The sequence below is a fragment of the Ambystoma mexicanum genome, chromosome 8 (genome assembly GCF_040938575.1).
Source record: "Ambystoma mexicanum isolate Mex_15411 chromosome 8, UKY_AmexF1_1, whole genome shotgun sequence".
NCBI lineage: Eukaryota > Metazoa > Chordata > Amphibia > Caudata > Ambystomatidae > Ambystoma > Ambystoma mexicanum.
Window position 1 is genome coordinate 1,253,228,623 of NC_090929.1, and position 24,679 is coordinate 1,253,253,301.

Consider the following 24,679-nt stretch of genomic DNA (forward strand, 5'->3'; position numbering starts at 1 on the left):
AGTATCACAATAAATTTAAATAAATTGATCCTAGTGAGACCCATAGAAAGAGTTCAGAGCAAACCTTACCAAGTTAACTGCTTCGTAATTTAATAGAACAGGTCTGGAATAATTGGAAGACCAGTATGATCAAGCATACACCCTTAGCTAGGCAGGAGAATATAGCACGACAGCACACTTAATAGACCAGATGGTTGTGTCATTCACATTATTAGCAAGGATAGAAATTAAGATTGGTTAAGTAGGAGATAAAAGCAGCCCCTCGGTATCCAGCATTAACCAGTTACCAGTAAACTAGTAGAAAGTGGTGCGCAAATCGTATTTCAACGTAAGATGCAAACATTGTGTCCATTATTTATGACTCCTTATGCTGCATATATTGTACAGATGCTTCCAAATGTTCATTTATAGATTATCAGAAATGCACAGGGTTACTTTCAGATATCTGTTTGATCGGCATCCGTTGGTCTAGGGAGCCAAGTAGCTCCAGGAAGCTCTTGGTGTAAGGCTAGCCAGGTTCTTCTAGGCTACAAGCAGGACCTAAAATAGCTCCCAGGGGATACCGAGGGGCTGCTTTTATCTCCTACTTAACCAATCTTAATTTCTATCCTTGCTAATAATGTGAATGACACAACCATCTGGTCTATTAAGTGTGCTGTCGTGCTATATTCTCCTGCCTCTGTTTTGAACCCTGCATTAGCCTCATACTAGCAACACCCGCCCAGCCACTTTTTTTGCATAGATTTTTAAAATGATATTCATCAGCTAAATCACATGAGGTACACGATAACTAGTGCACTGTCTACATTCCCAATGTATGTCTTCAAGGTTGTTACTTAGGAACACTTTAGTTAAGTAGGACTGAATTATTTTTAAAACCCATCTTCGCATGTCTAAAGTGATTTGCAGCAATTCATCATTTCACAAAAGGGAATTCATGAACTATACAGCTGTCGAGCTAACATTAACTCTGATTTCACATCCACCACCAGGAGCCATAGAGCAATAACTGAACTTAACAAATTACTCTGTTTCTACTACTCATTAAATTGCTATAGCTCAGTGGTCAATTAAGTGGGGAAACTTAACGCAAGCAAGGAGTAACTACTCTTCAGCTACATTCTGAATTCACATTATATACAGCTCAGAAGTGGAAATCACAACAGCAGATACACTTTTACTCACGCAAATACAGTGCAGTTGTAGCCCATGATAACTTCATCCAAGATTGGACAGACTACATTCCGGTAAACTTCAATTTGTTTTGCTGAAGGTCCAAAAACCTGTTGGAAAATAAAAAAAAACAAGCCAATTTCATAAGCAGTGTGTTCTGTCATAAGTTTGATAAATATCAGAACCCGAGCCGCACCGTTAGGCAAGAATTGATGTAGCCACTCTGTGTGGGACTACACACTTATCTGCTTGGTATTAGGTAAAACACCTTTTGGTATAGGTCTGTACTACACATGTTGGTAGTGCAACTGAGCAGCCAGGCCTATATCAAGAGGGGTAAATTTGAGCTGTACAAATTAAATACGTAAATACAAGTATCCAAGTAACACTTACACTCACGGTTTCTGATAGTTAATTAACATCAATTTTTAAATGAGCGTTCTTTAAAAAGGAAATTCGTTTAACAAGGAAAAATCGACTTTAAAATTACTTTTCAGAATCAGAACAAGTTAGTGGATAATCTTTGGATGCTTCTTACACAATTTTTAAACCCTGAGGTGATTACAAGGACATTAATGGCATTATATATCCCAGATTCTGAGGTGGCAGAAAGGAAAGGTTTAAGGAAGGAAAAAGTTAAACAGGTTCTCAATATATGTGAGGACAACTAAATCTTCCATGAATTCAAGACAAGCCTTTCCCAGCAGTTACAGTTTACAACAAGCTACCACCTATAAGGAACAAAGTATATCAAAGGCAATGGACTAGTAGAGTCTTCGGGGAGCCAGGACAGCCAAAAACATTTGGCACACAAGTCTATGAAGCGGAGGCACTTCGATCAGAAACAGTCTTGCACAAAGTTAGAGAGTTTATAGAAAATCACTTGTAGGGTCACAAGCTGTTTAGCCTGTGAAAAGGGAGTTGGAATCAACTCTAAAGGTAAGCCATTGCAATTCCCAATGGAGAAAAGCAGAGCAAAAAAACAATTAAGTACCCAAAGCCTAAACAGTACCTCTGGTTTGTAGAAGAGTGGTCCCGCTGGATTCTGTCTGGCTACATCGGTGCAGGCCCCGGGGTTCCTGAGCCTGTCATGGGGACAAAAGGGAGGACATCTGGAGGGCTCCTGCGGTGGTACTTGGGAGGTCGTCGGCAGCTTAAGGTTCTTTTTGGTTTAGCAGCGCTTAGTATACGGCACAGTTGTGGATCTCGGATACCGGTTGGGCTTCCTTCACTCCTTGGGTCCTGCACTCTGGTCGTCCTTAGGTAGAATCCTGGAGCTTCTAGCCCGATTTCGACTATAGATGACTACCACATGCACTCTGTTCTTGCAGCAGCAAAGTAGTACAGCCCATCAGGGAAGAGGTTTCAGTGGAGTATGTTTTGGGGTTAGTTGGTCCCAGTAACCCAAGGGCAGAAGACGTCACTTCCAGAGGTCCTCTGTCGAATTGAGCACAGCAGCAGGGCTTCACGGGGCAACTCAAAGGTCCAGCAGGAAGCAGCAAGCTTTATTCACGGTTTCTTGGTCGGTCTTTCTCCCAGTGGTTGACTGCCTGTAGTCCCAAAAATCTCGCATTTTAAGCATGTTTCTCCCATTCATGCACAGCCTAGGCTGTCAATCACACAGCAGGGCGATTGTCCTTGGACTGGTTGCATTCAGGCATTTCTAGAGACAAAGGACGGGATTTTTCGGAACCCTCCCTCACATCCTGTCCTTCCAGACACACTGGAGCCTGGGGCGGGCTTCAGGGCTGAAGCCCACCAAAGGCAAGACAAGACAAGCAAAGGGCTCAAATCTGTTTGGACGTGCAGAGTAAAACCCAAGAAAGTCCAAACAAACAGAAAACGGCGATAAAAGACGACCAAGGCCATTTTGACACAATGGTCACCCATGGATGCTGTACTGCAGCGGAGGTTTCAGCCTGCTGTAGAAAAGCACAATGGTAGGAACAAGTAAACCACTGCCACCAGCCATTTAATGTAGTGAGGGTAACAAAAATGTTGCATGACAATTACCAGGTTACTCACCGTAGTGACCACCTTACTCCTAGTCCATAGTCCCCTTTCTTCCATACTTATGGGACATCTCTCCGTCCTGTGGGACGGGACCGGAGCACTTTGTAAAAAGCATCCAAATTTCTTTCCAAAATATGACCCTCCTCTCTTTACGGCGCGGGGCCCGGCCCGCAGCCGTAACCCCGCCCACCTTGGCTCCGCATCGCCCATCAGTCCTTTTCGATCACAGGGTCAAGACCCATTAGCAATAACAGAGGAACCTTATTAGAGGGGACGGCGGGCGGGCGGGCGTATGGAGGAAAGGGGACTATGGACTAGGAGTAAGGTGGTCACTACGGCGAGTAACCTGGTAATACTCCTACGTCCAGTCCCCTTTCCTCCATACTTATGGGAGATTCCCAAGCACTCCTTACAGGAACTATGGGTGGATGGAAATACCCCTTACTGAAACAGGTTCTTCAGCACAGCCTGGCCGAACTGAGCGTCAGCTCAAGAGTTCATATTGAGGCAGTAATGCTTACAGAAAGCAGATGGGGAGGCCCAAGTAGCCGCTTCAGCGATGGACTCCCAGGGAATATACTTCTGAATAGCAACCGCGGCTGCCTTGCCTCGCACCTGATGTGCATGGATACCTTTAGGTGGTTTCAGCTTTTGGACGGTGAAAGATTCCGTGATAAAGACAGCAATCCATCTGGAAATGGATGCCTTAGACGCCGGCCTGCCCTGGGGTTTAACCGAAGGTCACAAACAGTTGGGAAGAGCTCCGAATCTCGGAAGTCCTGTCCAGGTAGAACTTAAGAGCTCTTTGGACATCCAAGCAGTGTAGAACCTTTTCCGCCTCTGAGGCAGGGTTCGGAAAAAAGACCGGAAGGGAAATCGACTGATTCAGATGGAATTCGGTCACTACCTTTGGTAGGAAAGCTGGTTTGTCCGAAGGACTACCCCGTCCTTGTGAAAGGCCAAGAAAGGATGCTCCACAGACAATGCCTGGAGCTCACTCACTCTCCTCGCTGATGTAACGGCTACCAGAAAGGACACTTTCCAGGACACGTACTTGAGGTCAACCGTAGCCATAGGCTCAAAGGGTTTATGGCACAGCGCCGTCAGGACTAAATTTAGGTCCCAAAGCGGGTGCAGACTACGAACCAGAGGGTAGATGCGTGTCAGGCCAGCAAAACGTCTCTTCACCACCGGGTTAGTAAATGAAAAAGAACACCGGTCTGTAGAGAGGTAGGCGGAAATCGCCAAGAGATAAGTCCTGCAGGACAAGACATGAACCCCTGACTCTGCTAGGGAGGATACGAAGGACAGCAACGTGCCAATCGTCGCCACCCTCGGGTCCATTTCTTTCTCCAAACACCAATGACAGAACCCGAGCCATTTACTCTTGTATTGGGATCTGGTCGAGGGTTTCCTGGCTGTCTGGATAATGCGCATGTTATCCGCAGACAAACCAAAATGCTCTAGAGCCGTGAACTCAGGCACCATGCCGCCAAGTTGAGCGATTGTGGGGAGGGGTGCCACATCTGCTGTTCCCCTTGCTGAAGAAGATGGGGAGTTACTAGTAACCTGATCCGCAGACACACCGACAGGTGTTGAAGTTCTGAGAACCAAAACCTGGCCGGCCACCACGGAGCTATCAGTAGAAGAGAACAGTTGACAGAGCTCTTTAACTTCCATATTGCTCGATGAACTAGGGGAAGAGGCGGGAAGGCGCAAGCTCTCATGTTGTGCCATGGGATCTCGAGTGCGTCCCCCAGAGAAGAGGCTCCCAGCCCCCCTCTGGAGGCGTACTGCGGAAGCTTCTCTTTTACCGCCGTGGCGAAGAGGTCCACCTCCGGTGTGCCCCAACATGAGAAAATCCATGAGAGGATCTCCGCCTTCAACTCCCACTCGTAGCTGACCACTGTCCGCCGTCTGAGGGCATCCGCAGTGACATTCAGCCGGCCCGGAATGTGCACTGCAAGCAGCCAGACCACATGAAGCACGGCCCACTCCCAAATCTGGAGGACAGATCCACAAGAGGGGGAGACTTCGTTCCCCCTTGCTTGTTTATGTAATACATTGATACCACATAGTCCGTTCTTATGCGGACCACCTTGTTGCCAATGAGAGGTCTGAACACCTAGAGCGCCAGAAAAATCGCCAGAGGCTCAAATGATTTATGTGAAGGAGCTTGGCCTGAGGTGACCAGAGGTCCGAGACTTGAAGAAGATCGAACGTCGCACCCCACCCGAAAAGGGAAGTCTGTCGTGATAGTCACCATGGGGGCTGGGTCCTGGAACCCCGCGCCCGCTGAGAGATGGCACCAGTCCAGGTCCACTCATGGAATTCGGAATCATTATCCGCTTGGAATTCGGGTCCACAGCCTGACGCAAGGAACTCCTAAGAGCCATCTGGGTCCGTCTCATTTTGAGACGAGGAAGAACCAGTACACGAGGCCATGAGGCCCAGAAGCCTCTGGAACCACCAGGCCGACATGCTCTCCAACTGCGTAAACATCTGACAAGTGGCCAACAGATCCGCCATTCTGTCCCCGGTCAGATACAATCGGCAGTCTATCATGTTCCAACGAAAACCCAGGAAAGTCAGGTCCTGTGAGACCGTCATGGAGGATTTCCGCCAGTTCACCGACAGCCCAAGATGGAACAGGAGCTGAAGGAGAGACTGTAGGTTGCCTACTGCTGCCAATGGACAAGGGCTGCGTAGGAGCCAGTCATCCAAATAGGGATACACAGATACCCTGGAGACGAAGATAAGCCGCAATCACTGATATCTTCGTGAAGACACACGGTGCCGAACTTAGGCCAAAAGGAAGCACCCGAAACTGGAAGTGCTCCTCTCCCAAAGAGAAACGGAGGTACCTTCTGTGTGGATTCCAAATCAGGATATGCATGTACGCATCCTGAAGATCCACCACGCTGAGCCAATCGCCCGTCTGCAACGAGGAGCGAACCTGGCCGGGCGTGATCATCTTGAATTTCTCTTGGGGTAGGGAAAGATTGAACTGGGAAAGGTCTAGGATGGTGTGCAGGCCAGCCTGGTTGGTTTGGGCACCGTAAACAGTCGGGAGTAGAAGCCCTCCCCTCGCTCCCCAAGGGGAACCGTTTCCACAGCTCTGAGGTGCAGAAGTTTCTGACCCTCGGCCTTGAGGGAGGGTGAGCCCGACAGCTGAAAAGGAGGGTTCAGGGGTGGGGTAGGGGTAAAGGTAAGCGGAAGCCCGCTCGAGCGACTGACAAGACCCATCTGTCTTCTGTGATGGCCTGCTACGCCTCCCAATGAGACGCAATGCGTCCTCCCACCGGGGTCTCGTGCGAGCACAGAAAACCCTCATTTGGCAGGTTTATCGGTGGCGGTGCCACCTGATCCCGATGAGGAGGCGGAGGAGCATGAGAAAGACCGCGTACGCTGTTGTCTACAGTGGTTATTCCCTGCAGGAGTATCCACTCTGCAAGATTTGCGGTCGAGGAAGCCCCTAAAAGGTCGACCTTGCGACAACGGCCTTTGAGCCTTGAAGGGAGCTTTAACCAGAACAGAATGATTTGGCCGTCTGAGTGCTGTCTTTGGTTTTGGTGAGCTCTACATCAGTAGAAGAGTACAAAAGCTCCATACCATCAAATGGAAGGTCCATTACCTTGTCTTGCACCTCCTTGGAGAACTTAGTGGCATGTAGCCACGCTTGCTGTGAGGCATCAACCCCGAGCCGAGGTGTCTACGTGATGAGCTGCAGCCTCCAGGAGATCCTGGGCCAAGACCCTGGCATCGGAAAGGCCTCCTCTGAAATCCTCCAACTTGTCGACCGGAATGTGCTCCTCAAACTCCGACAGACCTCTCCACATCCGCAGGTTAGCTCCCGCCAAAATCAATTCTGCATTGGCCTGCCTGAGCTGCAAGGCCGAATTGGCAAAGATTTTCCTCCCTAGGGAGTCCAGGAGCTTGTCCTCCTTTCCCAAGACCTGAGTAGCCGTCGCAGAGGAGGAGGATGCTGCAGGTCTGGATTCCAACGTAGCCGCAGCCACCACTGTGGAGGAGGGAGGCGGACAAGACAAGGCCACTTCTTCCGAAGAATGTAGCCTGTACCTCGCGTCAATCTTTTTATTGACAAAAAGTCCCAAGTGTGGCTTTTCCCAAACTCTTCGGACCTCGGCCAGAACGTCAGAACAAGACTGTACGCTCCAAAGGAGACAAGATGAACGCCCCAGAAAGCACGCCCCCCTGCAGAGCAGGTGCCTTGGGCACCGGAACATCTAAGAAAATGTCCAGTACTCGGTCATGGAAAGCTCTGATAGAGCGGGGAAGGTCCTCGTTGTCCTGATCGCCTCGAGGGTCATCTGACAAGTCAGGATCCTGCTGAGCCGTGTCAGGCACTGCCTTGTCCACTGTGGACAATGGTGGCACAAGCGGAAGCGCAGGGGGAGGCACCACAGGCAAGGGAGGCGCCGGCGGATCCACCGTCCGAACGGGTGGAGCCGGAGGCGCGGGAGGACATATCTCCTTGAAAAGCCCTGTGAAATATTCCCTCATGGGGTCGGTGCGCATAAGCACTTGAAATGTACCGAAAAAGGCGTCCTCAGGAGATTGTTTCGGAACCTGAGGAGGCCTCTCATGGGGTGGACAAATCCAGGGACGTAACGGGGAAGGGTGCCACACCAGCCCCTCCGCCGACGTATCCTTATAAATCAAGGGAGCCGCCCCCGCGGGCAACGAAACATTGTGCGGAAGAGGCATCCGGGCGTTCCAATCATAAACCGGCCAGTAAGGATGCGCACAAAGGACCTTAGGTTCACCCGAAAGACCAAACCCTACACCAGGGGCCGATGGTGTAGTTGTAGGGGTAGTACCTAAAATGGCCGCCGTGGTCGTGGCGGGAACGGCGGCCATTTTGCCCTCATCTGAGGGGAACTGCGGCACGTGAGTAAGTGAGGCAGGGGTCCCCGTCGATGGGTCAGGGGTCTTAATTTTAGCCTTAACATAAGGAACCTCGGCAGAGCTGGTTCTATGAGGCCTGGAATGTCATGATCTCTGCTTCCAAAAGGTCAGGACTTACCCAAATCCCTTGGAAGCAGACCCATAACCCAGGTTCCAAGTGCCAACCAGTCCCAATTGGGACCTTTTGGACCCTGTCATGGCGCCAGTGGCACCAGGCTCATAAATATGCCCAGTCCCAGCGCTGGAAGCGCCGGGCTCATAATGCTTGGGTGGACTTACCTGCAGCAGACCATGCTGCTTACTTACCTGCCAGTTGAGCCTCTAATCCTCTTCTGTTTGGGACTACTTTTCCTGTTGGGTGGGGCAGGAGCCACTCCCTAGATTCAGAACACTGGAACTCTTCTGGAAAGCAGGAACTCTTTTCTTACCTAGGCGTGGCTGTGGAAGGAGACATCTAAGCACTACAGGAGGCTATTTAAACCACACCCGATGGATGAATCTTGCTTTGCGTTATTCTGCATCCTCTGCAGCAGAACGCTCATCGTGTCTTCTGCATCTGATCCTGGGCCTAAGGGAAAAAGGCTTACAATCCAGTCTTCAGCAACACCTATAAAGACAAGAAAGAACAGGTTAGCATTACGGTCTTCAGTTACAGCGCTTCTCTTACCTGGTCCATCGGCTGTCACCAACGCCTCGCGCTGCATTCCGGCATCTTAAAGACAAAAGAAGGTGCGTTTGAAGACATTGGGTAACTTTATTACTCACGTGCCATTACTCCTTCCCACGCCGAACCCAGTGGGTATTCCGGCACCCTTCAGCAGCTCCGAACTTGTACCTGCAAGATAAAAGGACAGTTAGTGCGCATCGTGAAGCAGGCAACAAGCGCTTACTTACGTGCTTCCAGGCGCTTCTATTCCTCACACGGGTTCCATCCTCAACTCACTTCAGCCAGTCATCCGCCATCGCCGGAACCCTGCAAAACAAGAGACATCATTACAAAAGACTTTTAAAGACATTTGAAATACTCGGAACTTACCGTTCGTGCAGTAAACGACAGACAGCAGTCCTCTGAGGTCAAGAGGCCTGCACCCTTATCCAGTGAAGAAACTGGTTACGGCACCCTGCCCCGAGGCAGATGGAGAGCACGGCATTCACTTACCTAAGGTGAGGACGTTAACCTTTGGGGTTCTACAGGAGAAGAGAAGGGGAAGAAGAGAGAGACACCCAATAACCCCAGTTCATTAATCCCATATTTTCTATCTGCAGACATCTTACTCTTCGAGTCAGACATACAGTGCACAGAGGTCCAGCCCAAAGAGCCAACCGTGTGTTACACATCACCTTTGAAGATACGGTATTCGCCCAGTCAAGACCGGCACCTCATGCGTTACATGGAAGGTTTCTGCGACATACCAACCGCCAATTGAGCCTTTGAAGGAAGAGCCTTGGCACTGCCGGTAAAAGAAGAAACTTTCTTTGCCCCCTCAACAGATCTGGTGTCACCACAAGAGCGGGAAGGGTGCGCTGTCACCGACAGGGCCTTGCCCGGCCCCTCAGAACTGTTGGCATCCTTAGCCTCTGTACGAGGGACCTCAGCCCGGTAGAAGCCTTATTGGCACAGGTCTCGAACATCCGTTCGGTAACCTCAAGCCCAGCCAAGACCTCGGGGCGCACCCCGGTTTTGTTTTTGAGGGAAGCCAAAAGAGCAGCCTCATAGCAAGCTCCGGTACCCCACGACTCAGTAGAACTGGGTCTACAAACAGCCCCCACAGGAGGGGCCTCGGAGCGTACTCCCGTGTCCACAGGCCCCTTAGGGAGACCCTCGGAGAAAACTCTGGTAGAATTTTTAGGCCAGATAGGCACCTCAGGGTGAACCCCGGTAACAGAGCGATCCACGCCCCTCCCGGCTTGAGAGGAACCCGGAAAGGTATCCCCCGGGCCATGGTGCTCTGAAAAGTAAAGAACTTACCGGGCGTTTTTTCTTCTCGTCGATGAACGCCTGAAAATGGGAAGGAGTCCGTCCAAACACAACCTCCCACCACTCCAACCAACCTTGAAGTGCCCGGACCGAAAGGGAGTCACAGTAAAAACAGGAGTCCCAACGGTGTTCCGGACCTAAACACTCTAAACAAAGAGTATGGGGACCCGCCCTCGCGAAGCGACAGTGACACGATGAACAGTCTGGAAAATCTAGTTTAAAGACAGACTAGTAAACGAACGCTAGCGAGAGCCAGAGAGGAAAAAAGGGAAGAAAATCTTCCGATGATGCAAGTGCGTCTGGCCCCGATCGTGTGGAGAAAAGGACTGACCGAGGCGGAGCCAAGGTGGGCAGGGTTAAGGCTGCGTGCTGGGCCCCGCGCAGGAAAGAGAAGAGGGACACCTTTGAGAAAAATATGGATACTTTTTACAAAGTGATCCGGTCCCGTCCCACAGGCCAGAGAGATGTTCCATAAGTATGGAGGAAAGGGGACGTGACGTATGAGTATGCAGGAAAAGGTTCTACTAAGTAACCCCCCCCCAGCACTCCGCCTAAGATGGGGTGTGCTGGACCTACAAAGAGAAAAGGTGAGTAAAGGCAATTACACTTTAGTATTCATGCAAACTGTAGTACACACATGAAAAATGTATTTAAACCTTATGAGAAATCCAAAATTATGTCTGTGGAACTGCACTGAAGGTGCAGTGTGTCTCCAAACAAAAAGTAGATGCCTCTGGAGTTTCAGACTCTAAAAACAGGGAAACAAAATCCAAATCTGGTAAAAAAAAAAACATGAGTGAGAAAAAGGTCACTCACTCCAGGGTTAAAATTAAAAAGCCCCAAGTCCGGCAAAAGAGCTGGGGGTCTCCAAGCATGAAGGGAATTTACACAGAAATGAGAATTCTCCCCAACACACCCACAGCCATTTTAGCCACAGAACTGACAAATATAGTCCATAGGACTAGAGACTACCATTTAACTAATCATTCTTGAGACCTGTACCTTCCATAGTGTAGAAAGTGGTGTGGCAAGCCAGAAGGAGGACACTGACCAGAGGACAGGTTACCCAAGGGTTTAACAAATAAGCCATCTGGCCCTAATGTTTAAATAAAAAAAATAAAGGAGTTCCTAACAAATAAACTATACTAAAAAGGTGTTAGTCAATAGTTAAGATAAACTGTACTCTGTCCAAAACCTATCCTCTAAAATGTCCCCATCACTTAAAGACATGAGAAATAGGCAGTGTCCAGCGTTTAGAGCTGTGCACCCCGCCCCGCCCCCCCCAATCTCTCATATGGCTTCCAGGAATTCCTCTTGGTTTTGTAATCAATGCGTCGCCATAGAAAACCCAGGCACCTGGTTTTAAAAATTCTTGCCAATCTGTTTAAGTTCCAAAGGTTTCTCAAATTTGCGCAAGAAAAGGTCACCTATCTGAAAAGATCAAATGTCCAAGCTGTTGAGTGTGAGGAACATCCGGGGGGGGGGGGGGGGGTGGAATTTAATAGCTCAGAGGCAACATGCTTGCCTTGGAAGCAAAACAGAGCAACACAGATTCAGTCCGTGGTTCGAAACCTCTGGGTATTAGGTTATTTAGAACACACTTATCATATCATACCTCCTTAATCCCTCTGCACCACTTACATGTGTTTCACCCCACTAGGTTCTTAGCTCATAGTCTGAAACTGGCCTGTCGCCTCTTCCAAAAGCAATCCAGTCTCTCCATTCATGCAAGAAGAGGGCCCACAGCCCGGCCTGCGTCTCTGGAGCTTCCAAAACGGCTGAACCCTAAAATCTGCAGGGAACTCGCCACTCCTTCTGCGTCTATACCTCACCTCTACCCTAGCAGGCCTTCTGCTCTACATTGGCCACCTACTTACTCATGGCATTGAGTTTGCACTCTTCCTCCCTCCCCGTAGTTCTATCCCACTGCCACCTTCGGCCCCTCCTCCCACATCAATTCTTTCCTCCTCTCCCATCACATCAAACAATGTCACTAGAGTTGTACACTCTATGAAGGTCTCCTCTAAACAGGTCTCCCCCTGTTCTTCCGGAACTATTAAGGACAATATCTGCTCTTGCCACTGCACTCACCAACTTCTGTAATCACTCTTGCCAGTCTTTCCACTCTTTCAAGCACTCCCTTGTGTGCCCCCTCACCCCCAAAAAAAGCAAACTGCTAGCACTTTATGTCCAGCTAACTACTGCCCCATCTCTCACTCCCTTCCTTGGGAAATCTCTGGAGTAGTTCGGTCTGCCCCCAAATGATCCAGCACACTGAGCTGGTTAGTTGCATACATATTCTGGATTCCGAGCATCAAGGAGAAACGGAAACTGCTATCCTCAACACCTGTGGAAAATCACACACATCTCTTGAATCCAATTCACCTGCTATTCTCCTACTCAATCTCTCCTCTGCTTTTGACACGGTTATCCATACCATCCTCAAAACTGCTTAATGACCCTTGCTTGGTATCTCCGAGCAGGCACTGGACTGGCTGACCTTTGTCACTGACCGTCACTCACAGGTTATCCTGGGTTCTTCATTTACATTACACACCCCTCTAGCTCCACTTGTGGCGTTCCCCAGGGATCCAACCTTTGGCCTTGGCTCTAACATCTATCTGGCCCCCTCTTGCTCACCTTATCCCACTTTTTCTCCCTGCACTTAGTGTTATTCAGATGACACCCAACACTTTTTCAGACAACCCTCTGCATCTCCAGATTTGTCATTCCCAATTGCCTGTCATCCAGTCTTGGCATACCAACAACTATCTCAATCTCAATGCCAGCAAAACAGATTCTTACTATGGAGTCTCTCGCCCCTCTTTTCTCCCCTCTTTATCCACCCTTGATGGGCACGCCCGCTCTCCTTCCTCTAAAAAGAAAAACCTGGGCGTTATCTTGGACCTTGCCAAGAAGGCCCATTTCCAACTCTACCTCCCCTGAGGCACACTCCGTTTCCTCGCTTTCTCCTAGAAACTAAATGTCTCCAAAGCTCTGGTACACTCCAGGCTGGACTAACAGCCTCTAACTTAATATACCTTCTCTCTGCCCCCTCCAGCCAATTCAGAATAGGGTTGCAAGACTTATGCTTGGCCTCAAGCCCATGTATTGCATCTCTCCAGCCCTAAAGTATCTCCACTGGCTCCCATTTGCTGCAAGAATCAAATCCCTCTGCATCATCCACAAGGCTGTCTTGGGCCAGGGACCACACTGTCAGCAACTGGCTCTTATCAAATACTCTCCTTCCAGATCCCTCAGATCCTCTAGCTTCAACTCTTTGCTTGTAAAGTACATCTCTCAGCAGAGAGTGGGTCGCCGTTGCCTTTCTACGGCTGGCTTCTTCTGGAACAACCTCCCCTTTTCACTCAGTTTTGAGCCAGATCTCAAGTTCTACAAGCACCTCAAGATGATCCTCCTCCACCCAGTGGTAAATCTCTCGTTCGCTGTGAATGGTGCCCTGGGCCCATGTGTCGTCCTGGATCCTGGTCTCTTCTCCAATCACCTGCCGCATCCATCGTCCCACCTGCACTTGCCTTCGGGAACCACTTGGCCGGTGTCGTCTCACAGGCTTGCACTTACTGCATGGGCTGTAAACCCTCCTCCAATAATTGGTCACTGCCTGCCTCTTCACCCCTCTGTGGAACCTCTAGCACTTAGATCCCCCACCTCCCTCGCCATCTGCACTTTCACAGTTCAGATGTTCACAAGGCCTAATAGGACTGCTTCTAGGTTTTTTCTAATCTTCTGTTACCATATTCCATTGTCCTGCTGTTCCCTTCTCATTGCCCTGTGGGTGTTTTGAAACAATTTGATGTAAAAGCGCCTTACAAATGACCAATATCATAAACATTGTTAGCCTCTTTGCCGTGAATTGGTTCTTCGCTTGTCTTATTAGACACCCCTGGCTCCCTTGGGTTTCTATGTCCCAATGGCTCACTTTCATCCCAGGGGTATTGGAAAGCCTTCATTCCATAAGTCTTTTCGCTAAGGTTTCTGTGAGCCATTTGGCTGATTGCGATATGACATGCATTACTTACCGTAAAAGCATTTCTGATTATTGTATCTTAGATTCACATGCTGTGCATATGGGCCGACATTCAGTGGTAACCGCAGAGTACTGCATCTTGTCTTTCGGGGACCGAAAGGAGACGTCGGCATCAGCGTGTCTGAAACACTATCCCTATCATGACGTGTGTAGTACCCAAAATCCTTCACGCGCAGAGGTCCCTCCGATTGTATTTTTTCTGCCACGAGGGAGCCTGAGGCTATAGTGAGTGAGTACACGAAGAGAGAAAGTAGTAAGAAATCTATGTTCCTTCCACCCGGAGCGGGGCGGCAGGGAGGGCGCATGAGAATCTAAGCAGATACAAATACCAGAAATGCTTTTACAGTAAGTAATGCATGTCTTCTGATTCTTGTTAATCTGCTTAGAATCACATGCTGTGCATAGACTAGCGAGCAGTACCCAGAGTTGGAGGTGGGTTGTGAGAAGGAACAGTAGGAAAAAGATGTCTTAGTACTGCTTGTCCCACCTGAGAATCAGACCTAGAATGAGCGTCTAGGCAATAGTGTTTTGTAAAGGTGTGTACAGAACTCAGGTTGCCGCTTTGCAAATGGACTCTAGGGGAACATTTGCAATGAATGCTATGGATGCCCCAGTGCCTCGAGTAGAATGTGCTCTAGGCTTGAAGGGCAGTTCTCTCTTTGCAAGAGTGTAACAGTGTGATGCATTTGACAATCCACCTTGATATTGCTGATTTAGAGACAGGGTCCCCTTCTCTACCAGCTGCCACTGAAACAAATAATTTAGTTTTCATCAGTGGTTTAGTTCCATCCATGTAGGACAGGACTGCTCTGCACACATCTAGTGTGTGAAGACTTCTTTCGGCCATGTTACTAGGTCTCTGGAAGAATGTGGGTAGTTCCATTGACTGGTTCACATGGAACTTCGAAATAAATTTCGGTGCAAATCTGGGATGTGTGCACAGAACTACCTTATCTTTGTGGACTGTAACAAAGGGGTCCAAAACCGAAAGGGCCTGTAGTTTGCCAACTCCTCTGATAGAAGTGATAGCTACTAGAAAGGCTGTCTTGTAAGTCAGGTCTTTCAGACTAGCTTTATGCATAGGCTCAAAATTGGAGTCCCATGTGCCTAGTTAAAACCACATTTAGATCCCACCCAGGGGCTGGGTGAGTGATTTGGGGGGGGGGGGAATACATTCTTTTAACCCCTTCCATAAAGGCTTTAATCACAGGTATTTCCCACCACGACACCTTCTGCTGTGACGTGGTGTAGGCTGACAACGCCGCTAGGTGAACCTTTAAGGAATTGAAGGCTAACCCAGAGTCCATCAGATGGGTTAGATATAACACAATGTGTGAAGGTGAGCAATCGGTGGGATTGACGCCTTTGGAACTGCACCAGATGACAAAACGTTTCCATTTGCTGGCATAGCAATAACGTGTGTTAGGCTTTCTTGCCTCCCTCAGTATGTCCATGCATCTTTGAGGGAGTTGCAGATGTCCAAACTATGACCTCAGGAGCCAGGCTGCTAAGTCCAGAGTTTGTGGGCATGGGTGCAGAGTCTCCCACCCTGTCCTGAGACAACATGTTGTACGGGCAGGGAGCTTGACTGGTGGGGAGAGGGACATTTCCATCAGGTGCGCGAACCAAGGTTGGCGGGCCCACATGGCAGCCACCAGAATCATGGTGACTGGTTCCTGGTGCATCTTGTGTACTATCTTGTTCAGAAGGGGAGTCGGGGTGGAGGGGGGGCGTAGACAAATTTCCCCGAGACCGTTCCCCCTTGGATCGGTTCTGGGGGAACCTGGAGGTGTAATCTTGGCATTGGGCGTTCTCCTGAGTAGCGAACAGGTCGATCTTTGGAAACCCCCTTTCTGCGAAAACGTTGGATACAATGTCTTTGTGCAGTCGCCATTCGTACTCTCCTGGCAGAGGAAAATCTCTGCCGAGTACGTCTGCCAGAAGATTGAGTTCCCCTGGAACATGTTGGGATATCAGGAACATCTTGTGTTTGAGAGCCCATATCCAGATGTTTTGGGACAGCTTGGATAGCCCCGGAGTGTGAGTGCCCCCCTGTTTGTTCAGGTAATACATTGCTGTTGTGCTGTCGGTTAGGACCAGCACTGTCTTCGCTTGCAGTTGCTCCCGAAAGGCTTTCACTGCTTTAAACACTGCTAGTAGCTCCAGTAGGTTTATATGGTTGGACGCTACCTGAGGGGACCACACTCTGTGCACTGTCTGTTGAAGCAGGTGAGGGCGCCCCCCCCCCTTTCCCACCCCGTGAGAGATGCGTCTGTCGTGAGAGTGGCTTCCACTGCAGGGGTGGTGAAGGTTTTCCCCTTCAAGAGGTTCTCCCTCCACCACTGCAGAGAGAACGAGGGCTGGCGAGACAACTAACAGATCTTCCCATTGTCCGCTGGCCTGACAGCGCTGGCTGTTCAGCCACTCTTGCATGGGATGCATGTGGAGCCGCGCGTAGGGAACCAAGTATATGCATGACGCCATCATCCATAGCAAACGCATAGCTTTGCGTACCGTCACCTCTCGACTGGCTACATACTGAGGAACCTGAGAGAGCATGTTCTGAACCCTCTTGCTGCAAGGGAAGACTAGACCGTCTTCCGTACGAATTAGAGCCCCCAGGAACTGTTTTACTTGGCTGGAGACTAAGCTGGATTTCTTTTCGTTGATAGAAAATCCCAGGCTGAATAGTAGGTCTACTGTTTTTTGGGTGCTCGAAAAGCAAACGTCGAATGAGTCCCGTGATGAGCCAATAGTCGAGGTAAGGGTGAACTGGAACTGAAAGCCTGCGCAGGTGTGCCGCTGCCACTGCCAGGACCTTAGTAAACACCCTTGGCGCCGAGGCTATGCCGAAGGGAAGTACCTTGAACTGGTAGTGTTTGTCCTGAATCACGAACCTTAGGAATTTTCTGTGCGCTGACAGCATTGAAATATGAAAGTATGCATCTTTCATATCCAATGTTGTCATGAAGTCCCCCTGTTTTAGCAATGGGATCACCTCTTGCAGTGTTACCATGCGACACTTCTGGGGCTTCATGAACTTCTTTGCTGGGTACAGGTCTAGAACAGGACGCATGGTGATATTTTTGGGTACAAGGAAGTACACTGAATGGATACCCTCTTTTACCTGAAGAATCGGGAGAGCTTCTATGGCGTCCTTTCCCAGCAGCGCTTCCACCTCTTGGATCAGGATCTGCAGATGTTCCAGTGAAAGGCGTCGATGTTTCGGCGGTCTGAACTGTGGCGGTCGGGCGAATTCCACGCAGTAACTGTGGGCGACTGTCTTTAAGACCCACTGGTCTGAAGTTATCCCCTCCCATGCCTTGAGGAAAGATGTTAAATCGCCCCCCCGACTGGGGAGACATGGGAGGGGACCTGGACTTGGTCGTCATTTCTGACCGAAGTTGACACTCCTCTGGAATTGGAGCCTCTGCCTCTATTCTTTCCGTGCTTCTGACCCCTCTGGGGGTAGTAAGTGGGGCTTGCAGCAGGTTGACTTGAGTTGAAGTTGCCCGTGCCGAAATTGTTTTGAGCGGCGCGGGCTTGACCTCGAAAGGACCACCGAGAATTACTTCCCCTCTGTGAAGAGGGTTTCTAGGAAATCTGGTGCAGCGACTTAATAGTCTCCTGCTCCTTCTTGGCCGTCTCCAACGCATCGTCTACCGCCTTTCCGAAGAGGTTGGCCTCTTCAATGGGTTTGTTGATAATGGATGCCTGGGTCTCGGGCCTGAAGCCCGACTTGCGCAGCCACGCGTGCCTCTTTAGGAGAGTACCCTGTGCGAGAGACCTGCCTGCTGTCTATGCGGTGTCCAGGGTATTCTTCACCACATTCTGATTGGCAAGTTTGCCCTCCGAGACAATGGCGAGAAGCTTGGCTCTGGTTGGTTCCGGAACCTCTTTAAGGCCTTCCTGGAGTAGGTTCTATTGGGCATCGACGTAGCTTGCTAGTAACGTCGTGTTAGTGGCAATCCGGACGTATAGGCCACTGCTGACGTAACCCATTTGCTTAAGGCATACAGTCTATTAAGACTACTTGTCCGGGGGTGACTCTCCCGTGGCAACGGGAACCCCTGCTCTTTTGCGAGTGTTGGTCACCACCAGCGAGTCTGGGATTGCGTGTCCTTTGATATATAGCGGGTCGGTGGAGAGGTTCGGAAAAGTTTTGACCCTCGGGTTCACAGCCCTAGTCTGAGCAGGTGTGAGTAAGGAAGGAGTCAGACTTCTTTTAACAGAGCTCAAAAGAGGGATGGACTGGCTTGCCAGAGGTTTTTCATTTATAATGTCCTCAGCGAAATCTTGTTCAGGCAAGGCTTCAAGCGTGGCAATTTTAAAAAATTCTGCTGCTTTCTTCAACATGTTGAAAGCCATTTGATCATCCACCGGGGAAGCTTGTCGAATCGGGGTGGATGGGGAAGAGTGAAGGCAAACGCTATCGGAGTTTGATCGTCCTGCTGGGTGTCCTGCAGGTTGCTCCTTGATCTTCCCCATAGTTGTCCAGAAAAGAGGACTCTTCTGTATAGATGTCCCTATACGTGTCCATCTGGACATCTTCTTGATAGTCAACTTGGTGTTGGATATCTTCATGTATTAGAGGGTTAGTGTCTACACAAGTCTTTTTTGCCAGAGGTTGATCAGAAGCTCTGAAAAATTGCTCCAGCCGATCCATGCACCCCTCGAATTGTTCTGTGGTCCACTTGGATGATCCAAATGGGCCTAACTGAGTAGGGACCGTGGTCTCCGCCCTAAGACGTTAAAAGGATCTCCTCAGGGTGCTTGAGAGGGGTACCTGGCTTTCTAGGTAAGATTCTTCAGGATCGTCTTCCAAGTCCGTTGAAAACTTTTCGGCGGATTGGCCCATAACTTTGGGCGGAACCGGTACTAGGCCCACAGCCGTACCACTCCCATTGATCCTCTTACGGATAGACACTGAATCTTCGGGAGAAAAAGCTTCTGAAGATGTCGGCAGTGGAAAATTCTTCCGTGGCTACAGAAGGGCCTGCGGATAGCTTCTCGGGTAGAGGCCTACTCTTAGTCTTCGGGCCTGTACGGGCCTTGGAAACCGTCGAAGTTTCTTGTACAGAAACTTTAGCGTGTGTAATTTGGGGAATAGCGCCCTTGTTATGTATGCTATGCCCAGTAGTCATGCGCTGCTGCGGATGCGGGGAAGGCTTCGGATCAGACCGATCCGTTGGCACCGCCGAAATTTCCGGCACTTTCGCCTTTTCTGACAGTCGTCGAGGAGGGCGCTTGGGTTGTGTGCTTGGTATGGTGCGATTTTACGCCCCTGTCAACGGGTGTGGTCCCTGTAGCAAGACCGGAGTCGAGCCTGGAAGGGTCGGGGGACGGGCGTGGCGGCCCTAGAATAGTCCGCCTCAAGGTCTATAACGTCCGCGTTGGACGTTTGGTCATCCAATGTACCCTTGTCGCTGGTGTCGCGTCAGGGAGGGAGTCTCCATGTGTGACATTACGTACGCGGCCTACCGCTTCAACCGGCGCTCCATAAGGGTTTAAGGAGTTTACACGCTGAACACCGCTTTTCGTCGTGCTCTAGGGGAAGACAAGCGTTACACGACGTGTGCTCGTCTTTCCACAGATATCTGACCCTACACACAGGGCAGAATCTACATGGAGTCCTTTCCATAGCAGAAGGGAAGGGTGACCAGACCAAAAAGGAAAGCAGTGGAAAAGAGGAAAGACATCATAGCAGTATGGCAAACCCCGAGCCCACTCTCCCTACTGGGTAGGGCGGCCAGAAGGCCCGACCACGTGGAAGTCCGAACGCCAGATCTTAGGTGCCAGAACCCACAGCCGTAGACGATTCCCCCGTAATCTTCGTCGAAGATGTTCTTGATGGGCAAAGTGACTTAACGGGGAATAAAACCGACAATTCGGTAAGCTAAACAATGTCTCATGAAGAGCTCTGCTATAGGGCAACCAGTTATCTGGGCGGAAAAACAATCTGAGGGACCTTGGCACGTGAGGGATTTTGGGTACTACACACGTCACGATAGGGATAGTGTTTCAGACACGCCTAGGCCGACGTCCCATATGCACACCATTCTAAGGAACAAGTTACTTACCTGTAACTGTTGTTCTCCAGCATGGATCTGGCATGGATTCACATGCTCATGAATAAAGAATACATAGCAGTACACACATGCACAACCACTGGAGGTGGCAAAGGCTCAACATTAAGCATTGCATCAAACTCAACATTAAGCATCTTACCTCCTCACCAGGCTCACCTCAGGCGAACAGGTTGCGCAGCACTGCTTGGCCGACCCTGGACTCCTCCCTGGAATCCCGATCGACGCAGTAGAACTTCGTGAAGGTGTGCGTCGACCTCCACGTAGCAGCCCTGCAGATGTCCAGCAGGGGCACACCAGAAAGGAACGCTGTGGTAGCTGCGATCGCTCTGGTGGAATGGGCTCTCGGACGGCCAGGCAGCGGTCGGTTTGCCAACCGATGACAGTACATGATACAGCCGGAGAGCCATCTGGAAATGGAAGCCTTCGAGAGAGCCTTCCCCTGATTGACAGGTCCAAAGTTCACAAAGAGTTGTGACGTCTTCCGAAAACACTTCGTGCGGTCCACGTAGAACTTCAGCGCTCTAGCCACATCCAGGGAGTGCAAAGTCCTCTCAGCCGGCGACGAAGGCGACGGAAAGAATACAGGCAACACCAAGGGTTCGTTGAGATGGAAGTCCGACGGTACCTTGGGCATAAAGGAGGGGTGCGTCCTGAGCACTACCCTCGTGTCGTGAAAAGTCAAGTACGGGGTCTTGCAGGAAAGGGCCTGGATCTCTCCCACCTGTCGTGCGGAGGTGATGGCCACAAGAAACGCTGTTTTCCACGACAGAAACTTCAACGGGGCCGAGTGCAGAGGCTCGAACGGAGGTCCCATGAGCTTGGTCAGCACCACGTTGAGCTCCCACGCCGGGGCCGGCGCCTTCACCGGCGGGAACGATCTGAACAGTCCCTTCATGAACTCTTTCACCAGACGATGAGACCACAAGGACGTCCGCCCCGTGGTTCTGGTGTATCGGGAGATCGCAGCAAGATGAATCTTGATGGACGCGTGTGCCAGTCCAGCTTTGGCCAGCGTCAGCAGGTACGGCAGTACTTGGGGAGCCGTAATCCGTAGAGGGTTAATCTTCTGTGCGTGGCACCAGACAGAAAACCTCTTCCATTTGTGTCCGTAGCATTTAAGAGTCGAGGACGCCCTGGCCTTTGCAAGAACCTCTCTGCAGTCGGCCGGTATGTCGTATCCTCCAAACTCTAGCGCTGCAGGAGCCAGGCCTGCAAGTTCAGCGATTTCGGGTCGTGGTGGAGGATGGCGCCTCCTTCCCTGGAGAGCAGATCCGCGTCCACCGGCAGCTTGATTGGCGGGGACGCTGACAAGTCCAGAAGGTCCGGGAACCATATCTGCCTCGGCCACGCAGGTGCGACGAGGATCATCCTGCACCGTGACCTCTTGAGCTGGTTGACGAGCCGCATTAGCAGTGGCAAAGGAGGGAACGCCTAGAGGAACAGGCCCTCCCAGGGGAACGAGAAAGCATCGCCCATGCTCCTCGCCTGGGGAAACCTGCTGGCGAACCTCCGGCACTTGGAGTTCGTCGCCGCCGCCAACAGGTCGATCTGGGGTGTGCCCCACCGTCGGAAGAGGCGATCCACTAGATCCTGCCGTAGTTCCCATTCGTGGCACGAGCGCAGCTCCCTGCTGAGTGAGTCGGCGATGGTGTTTATCCCTGCCAGATGAACGGCACCAGAAACATCCCTTGGGCGACTGCCCAATGCCACAGGTCCTGCGCCTCCTTGGACAGTGCTGGGGACCTGGTTCCGCCCTGTTTCCTGATGTAAAACATGGTGGTAGTGTTGTCGGTGAAGATCCTCACCACCTTGCCCTTGAGGGACGGAAGGAAGGACCTGAGGGCCCAAAACACTGCACGGAGCTCCAGGACGTTGATATGTAGGGATTTCTCCGTCGGGAGCCAAAGGCCTCTTGCGTGCAGATTTTCGGTGTGCGCTCCCACCCTTCCAGGGAGGCATCCGTGGTCACCGTCTCCTGGTGGGCTGGGGTCTGGAAGTCCATGCCCGCCGTCAGATGCGCGCGGGTGCCCCACCACCGGATCGCTCGTCGGAAACTCTCGTCGAGTGTGATCCTTTCCTCGAAGCTGCCCGTCGTTTGGATCCAGCGCGCGTCCAGGAACTCCTGCAACGGGCGCATCCGGAGCCTGCACATGGGAATGAGGTAGATGCAGGAACACATCATTCCGAGGAGGGACTTGATGGACCTCACCTTGGCTGCCTCGGCCACCAACATCCGCTGCACCTTGTCCAGGATGGTCCTGGTCCTCTCCTCCGACGGGGAGGCCAGAAGGGACACTGTTGAGCCTCGCTCCCAGAAACAGAGCGTCTTGCGCGGGCACCAGGTGGGATTTGGCGTAGTTCACGGAGAATCCCAAGTCTGTGAGAAGTTGGACGGTCCTTGCCGTGTGAACCACGGCGAGCTCCCTTGTCTTGGCTCGGATGAGCCAGTCGTCCAGGTAGGGGTAGACGTGGATCCCTTTGCGGCGCAGCTGCGCCGCCACCGGTGCGAGGCACTTGGTGAACACCCTGGGTGCCGACCGTAGTCCGAAGGGGAGGGCTTTGAACTGGTAATGACGCCCTTGGACCACAAACCTGAGGAATTTTCGGTGCCCCTTTAGGATGGGAATATGGACGTAGGCATCCTCCAAATCCAGCGACGACAGGAAGTCTCCTTCCTCCAGCTGACCCAGGACGTGCTAGAGGGTGACCATCCGGAACTTTTGCGCCTTGATGAACTTGTTCAGACGTCGCAGGTCCAGGATGGGGCGCCATCCCCCCCCGTCTTCTTCCACGAGGAAGTATCTCGAGTAAACTCCGGAGCCCCGAAGCCTCTTTGGGACGAGTTCGATGGGGCCCTTCCTGAGCATCGCCTTTACCTCCAGGAGAAGTTGAGGGACGTGAAGTTCTTTCCTGGCCACAGGGGGGACGCGCGGACACTTTCTTTGAAACTCGAGCGCGTGGCCCCGGGCCAAGGCGTCCAGCACCCAACGGTCGGTGGAGATGGACTCCCACACGCTGACGAAGCTCGCCAGCCGGCCTCCCACCGGGGTGCTTCGTTGGGGGCCCAACCCCACAGCCGGTTCAATCCTGCTTCGACAAGGCTTTGCCGCCTTGACCTCCTTGGCGACGACGGCGGGGTCCGCCAGACATGCCTCGTCCTCTGTAGGCCTGCTGAGACGACGAGCGGGCCGCTTGACGGTAGGAGGAGAAACCGCCGCCAGAACCTTTGGAGGCGCCCTTGCCTCTGCTGCTCCGAAAGGGCGTCCGTCGTTGTTGCAGAACTCCAAGGGCCCGGGCCGTCTCGGTGTCCGCTTTAATGGCCTGAAGGGAATTGTCCACTGTTTTCCCAAACAGGTTGTTCCCATCGAAGGGCATGTCCAGGACTCTGGTCTGAACGTCTTGACGGAAGTCCGTAGCCTTGAGCCATCCACGCCGCCCAAGGCAAACGCTGTTGCCCAACTGGCGGAACCCAGTGTCGGCGATGTCCGTCGCAACGGTAATGGCGTGGTCCGAAGCCACCTCACCTTCCTGCAGGATCTCCAGGGCCTCTGCCCTCTTGTCGTCCGGCAAGAAGTCCAGCAGGGGAGCCAGTTTGTACCAGAGCTCCCTGTCGTATCGGGCCACGATAGCCAAGGCGTTGGCAGCTTTAATCGTCGTCGCTGCAGACGAGATGACTCTGCGTCCCATAGCGTCCAATTTCTTTCCCTCGCCGTCCGGTGGGGAAGTCGATGTGGAGGCCGCACCCCCCCCCCCCGCTTTTTTCCTGGCCGCCGCGGAGACGACATATTCCGGGGTAGGCTGCGCCCGGAGGCACGAGGCACAGGGGGGGCCGTGTCCGGGACCCGGTACTTTTTCTCGTACCGGTCTCTTCTAGCTGGCGTCGTGGAAGGGTTCTTGAGGAGGGTGAGGCCCTCATCCCAAATGTCGTCCAATAGAGGCACTGCGAGGACCGTCTTCCTCTTGGCCTTGCGCCGCTGATAAAGGAAACCTTCCTCCTTCTCCTCAGGGCAGAGTTGGAAAAGCTCGGATGCCCTGGTGATCATGGAGTGGAACGATCCAATCTCGTCGGGCGGAGAAGCCCTGGTGGGAGGCGACGACGGTACATCCTCGTCGTATACCTCGTCGTCCGTACCAGTCGCTGCCGTGTCAGTCCCCGTATCATCCCCTCGGGTGGACGGGGAGGAGGGCTGGAAGGGGCGCGACGGCTGAAAAGGAGGGTGGATCCTTCTTTTCTTGGTAGGGGGAACCCCAGAAGGTCCCGGTTCTGGGTCCCCCGACGGGAGAGGGTCCGTCGGCAATGGTAGTCTCGTCCTTCTCTGAGCATAAGAGGACTGTATAGCCAACAAAATGGCCGCCGAGCTGTCTCGCAGCGCTGGCAGAGGGGAATCCGACGGGCGATCAGGGGCCCCATCGGTACCCTAGACGATGTCGTCGTCACCTGCGTCGGGA

The 24,679-nt window shown here is 51.7% G+C and overlaps 1 protein-coding gene across 1 annotated transcript in view; it reads right to left on the reverse strand.

The window, feature by feature from the left end:
* The window catches only part of KIF11 (kinesin family member 11), a 705,022-nt gene that overhangs the window by 581,693 nt on the left and 98,650 nt on the right, over window positions 1–24,679 (reverse strand). The window contains exon 4 of the mRNA XM_069611368.1: window positions 1,186–1,283. Within this exon, the coding sequence (XP_069467469.1) occupies window positions 1,186–1,283 (98 nt within the window). The remainder of the gene's footprint in view (window positions 1–1,185; window positions 1,284–24,679) is intronic.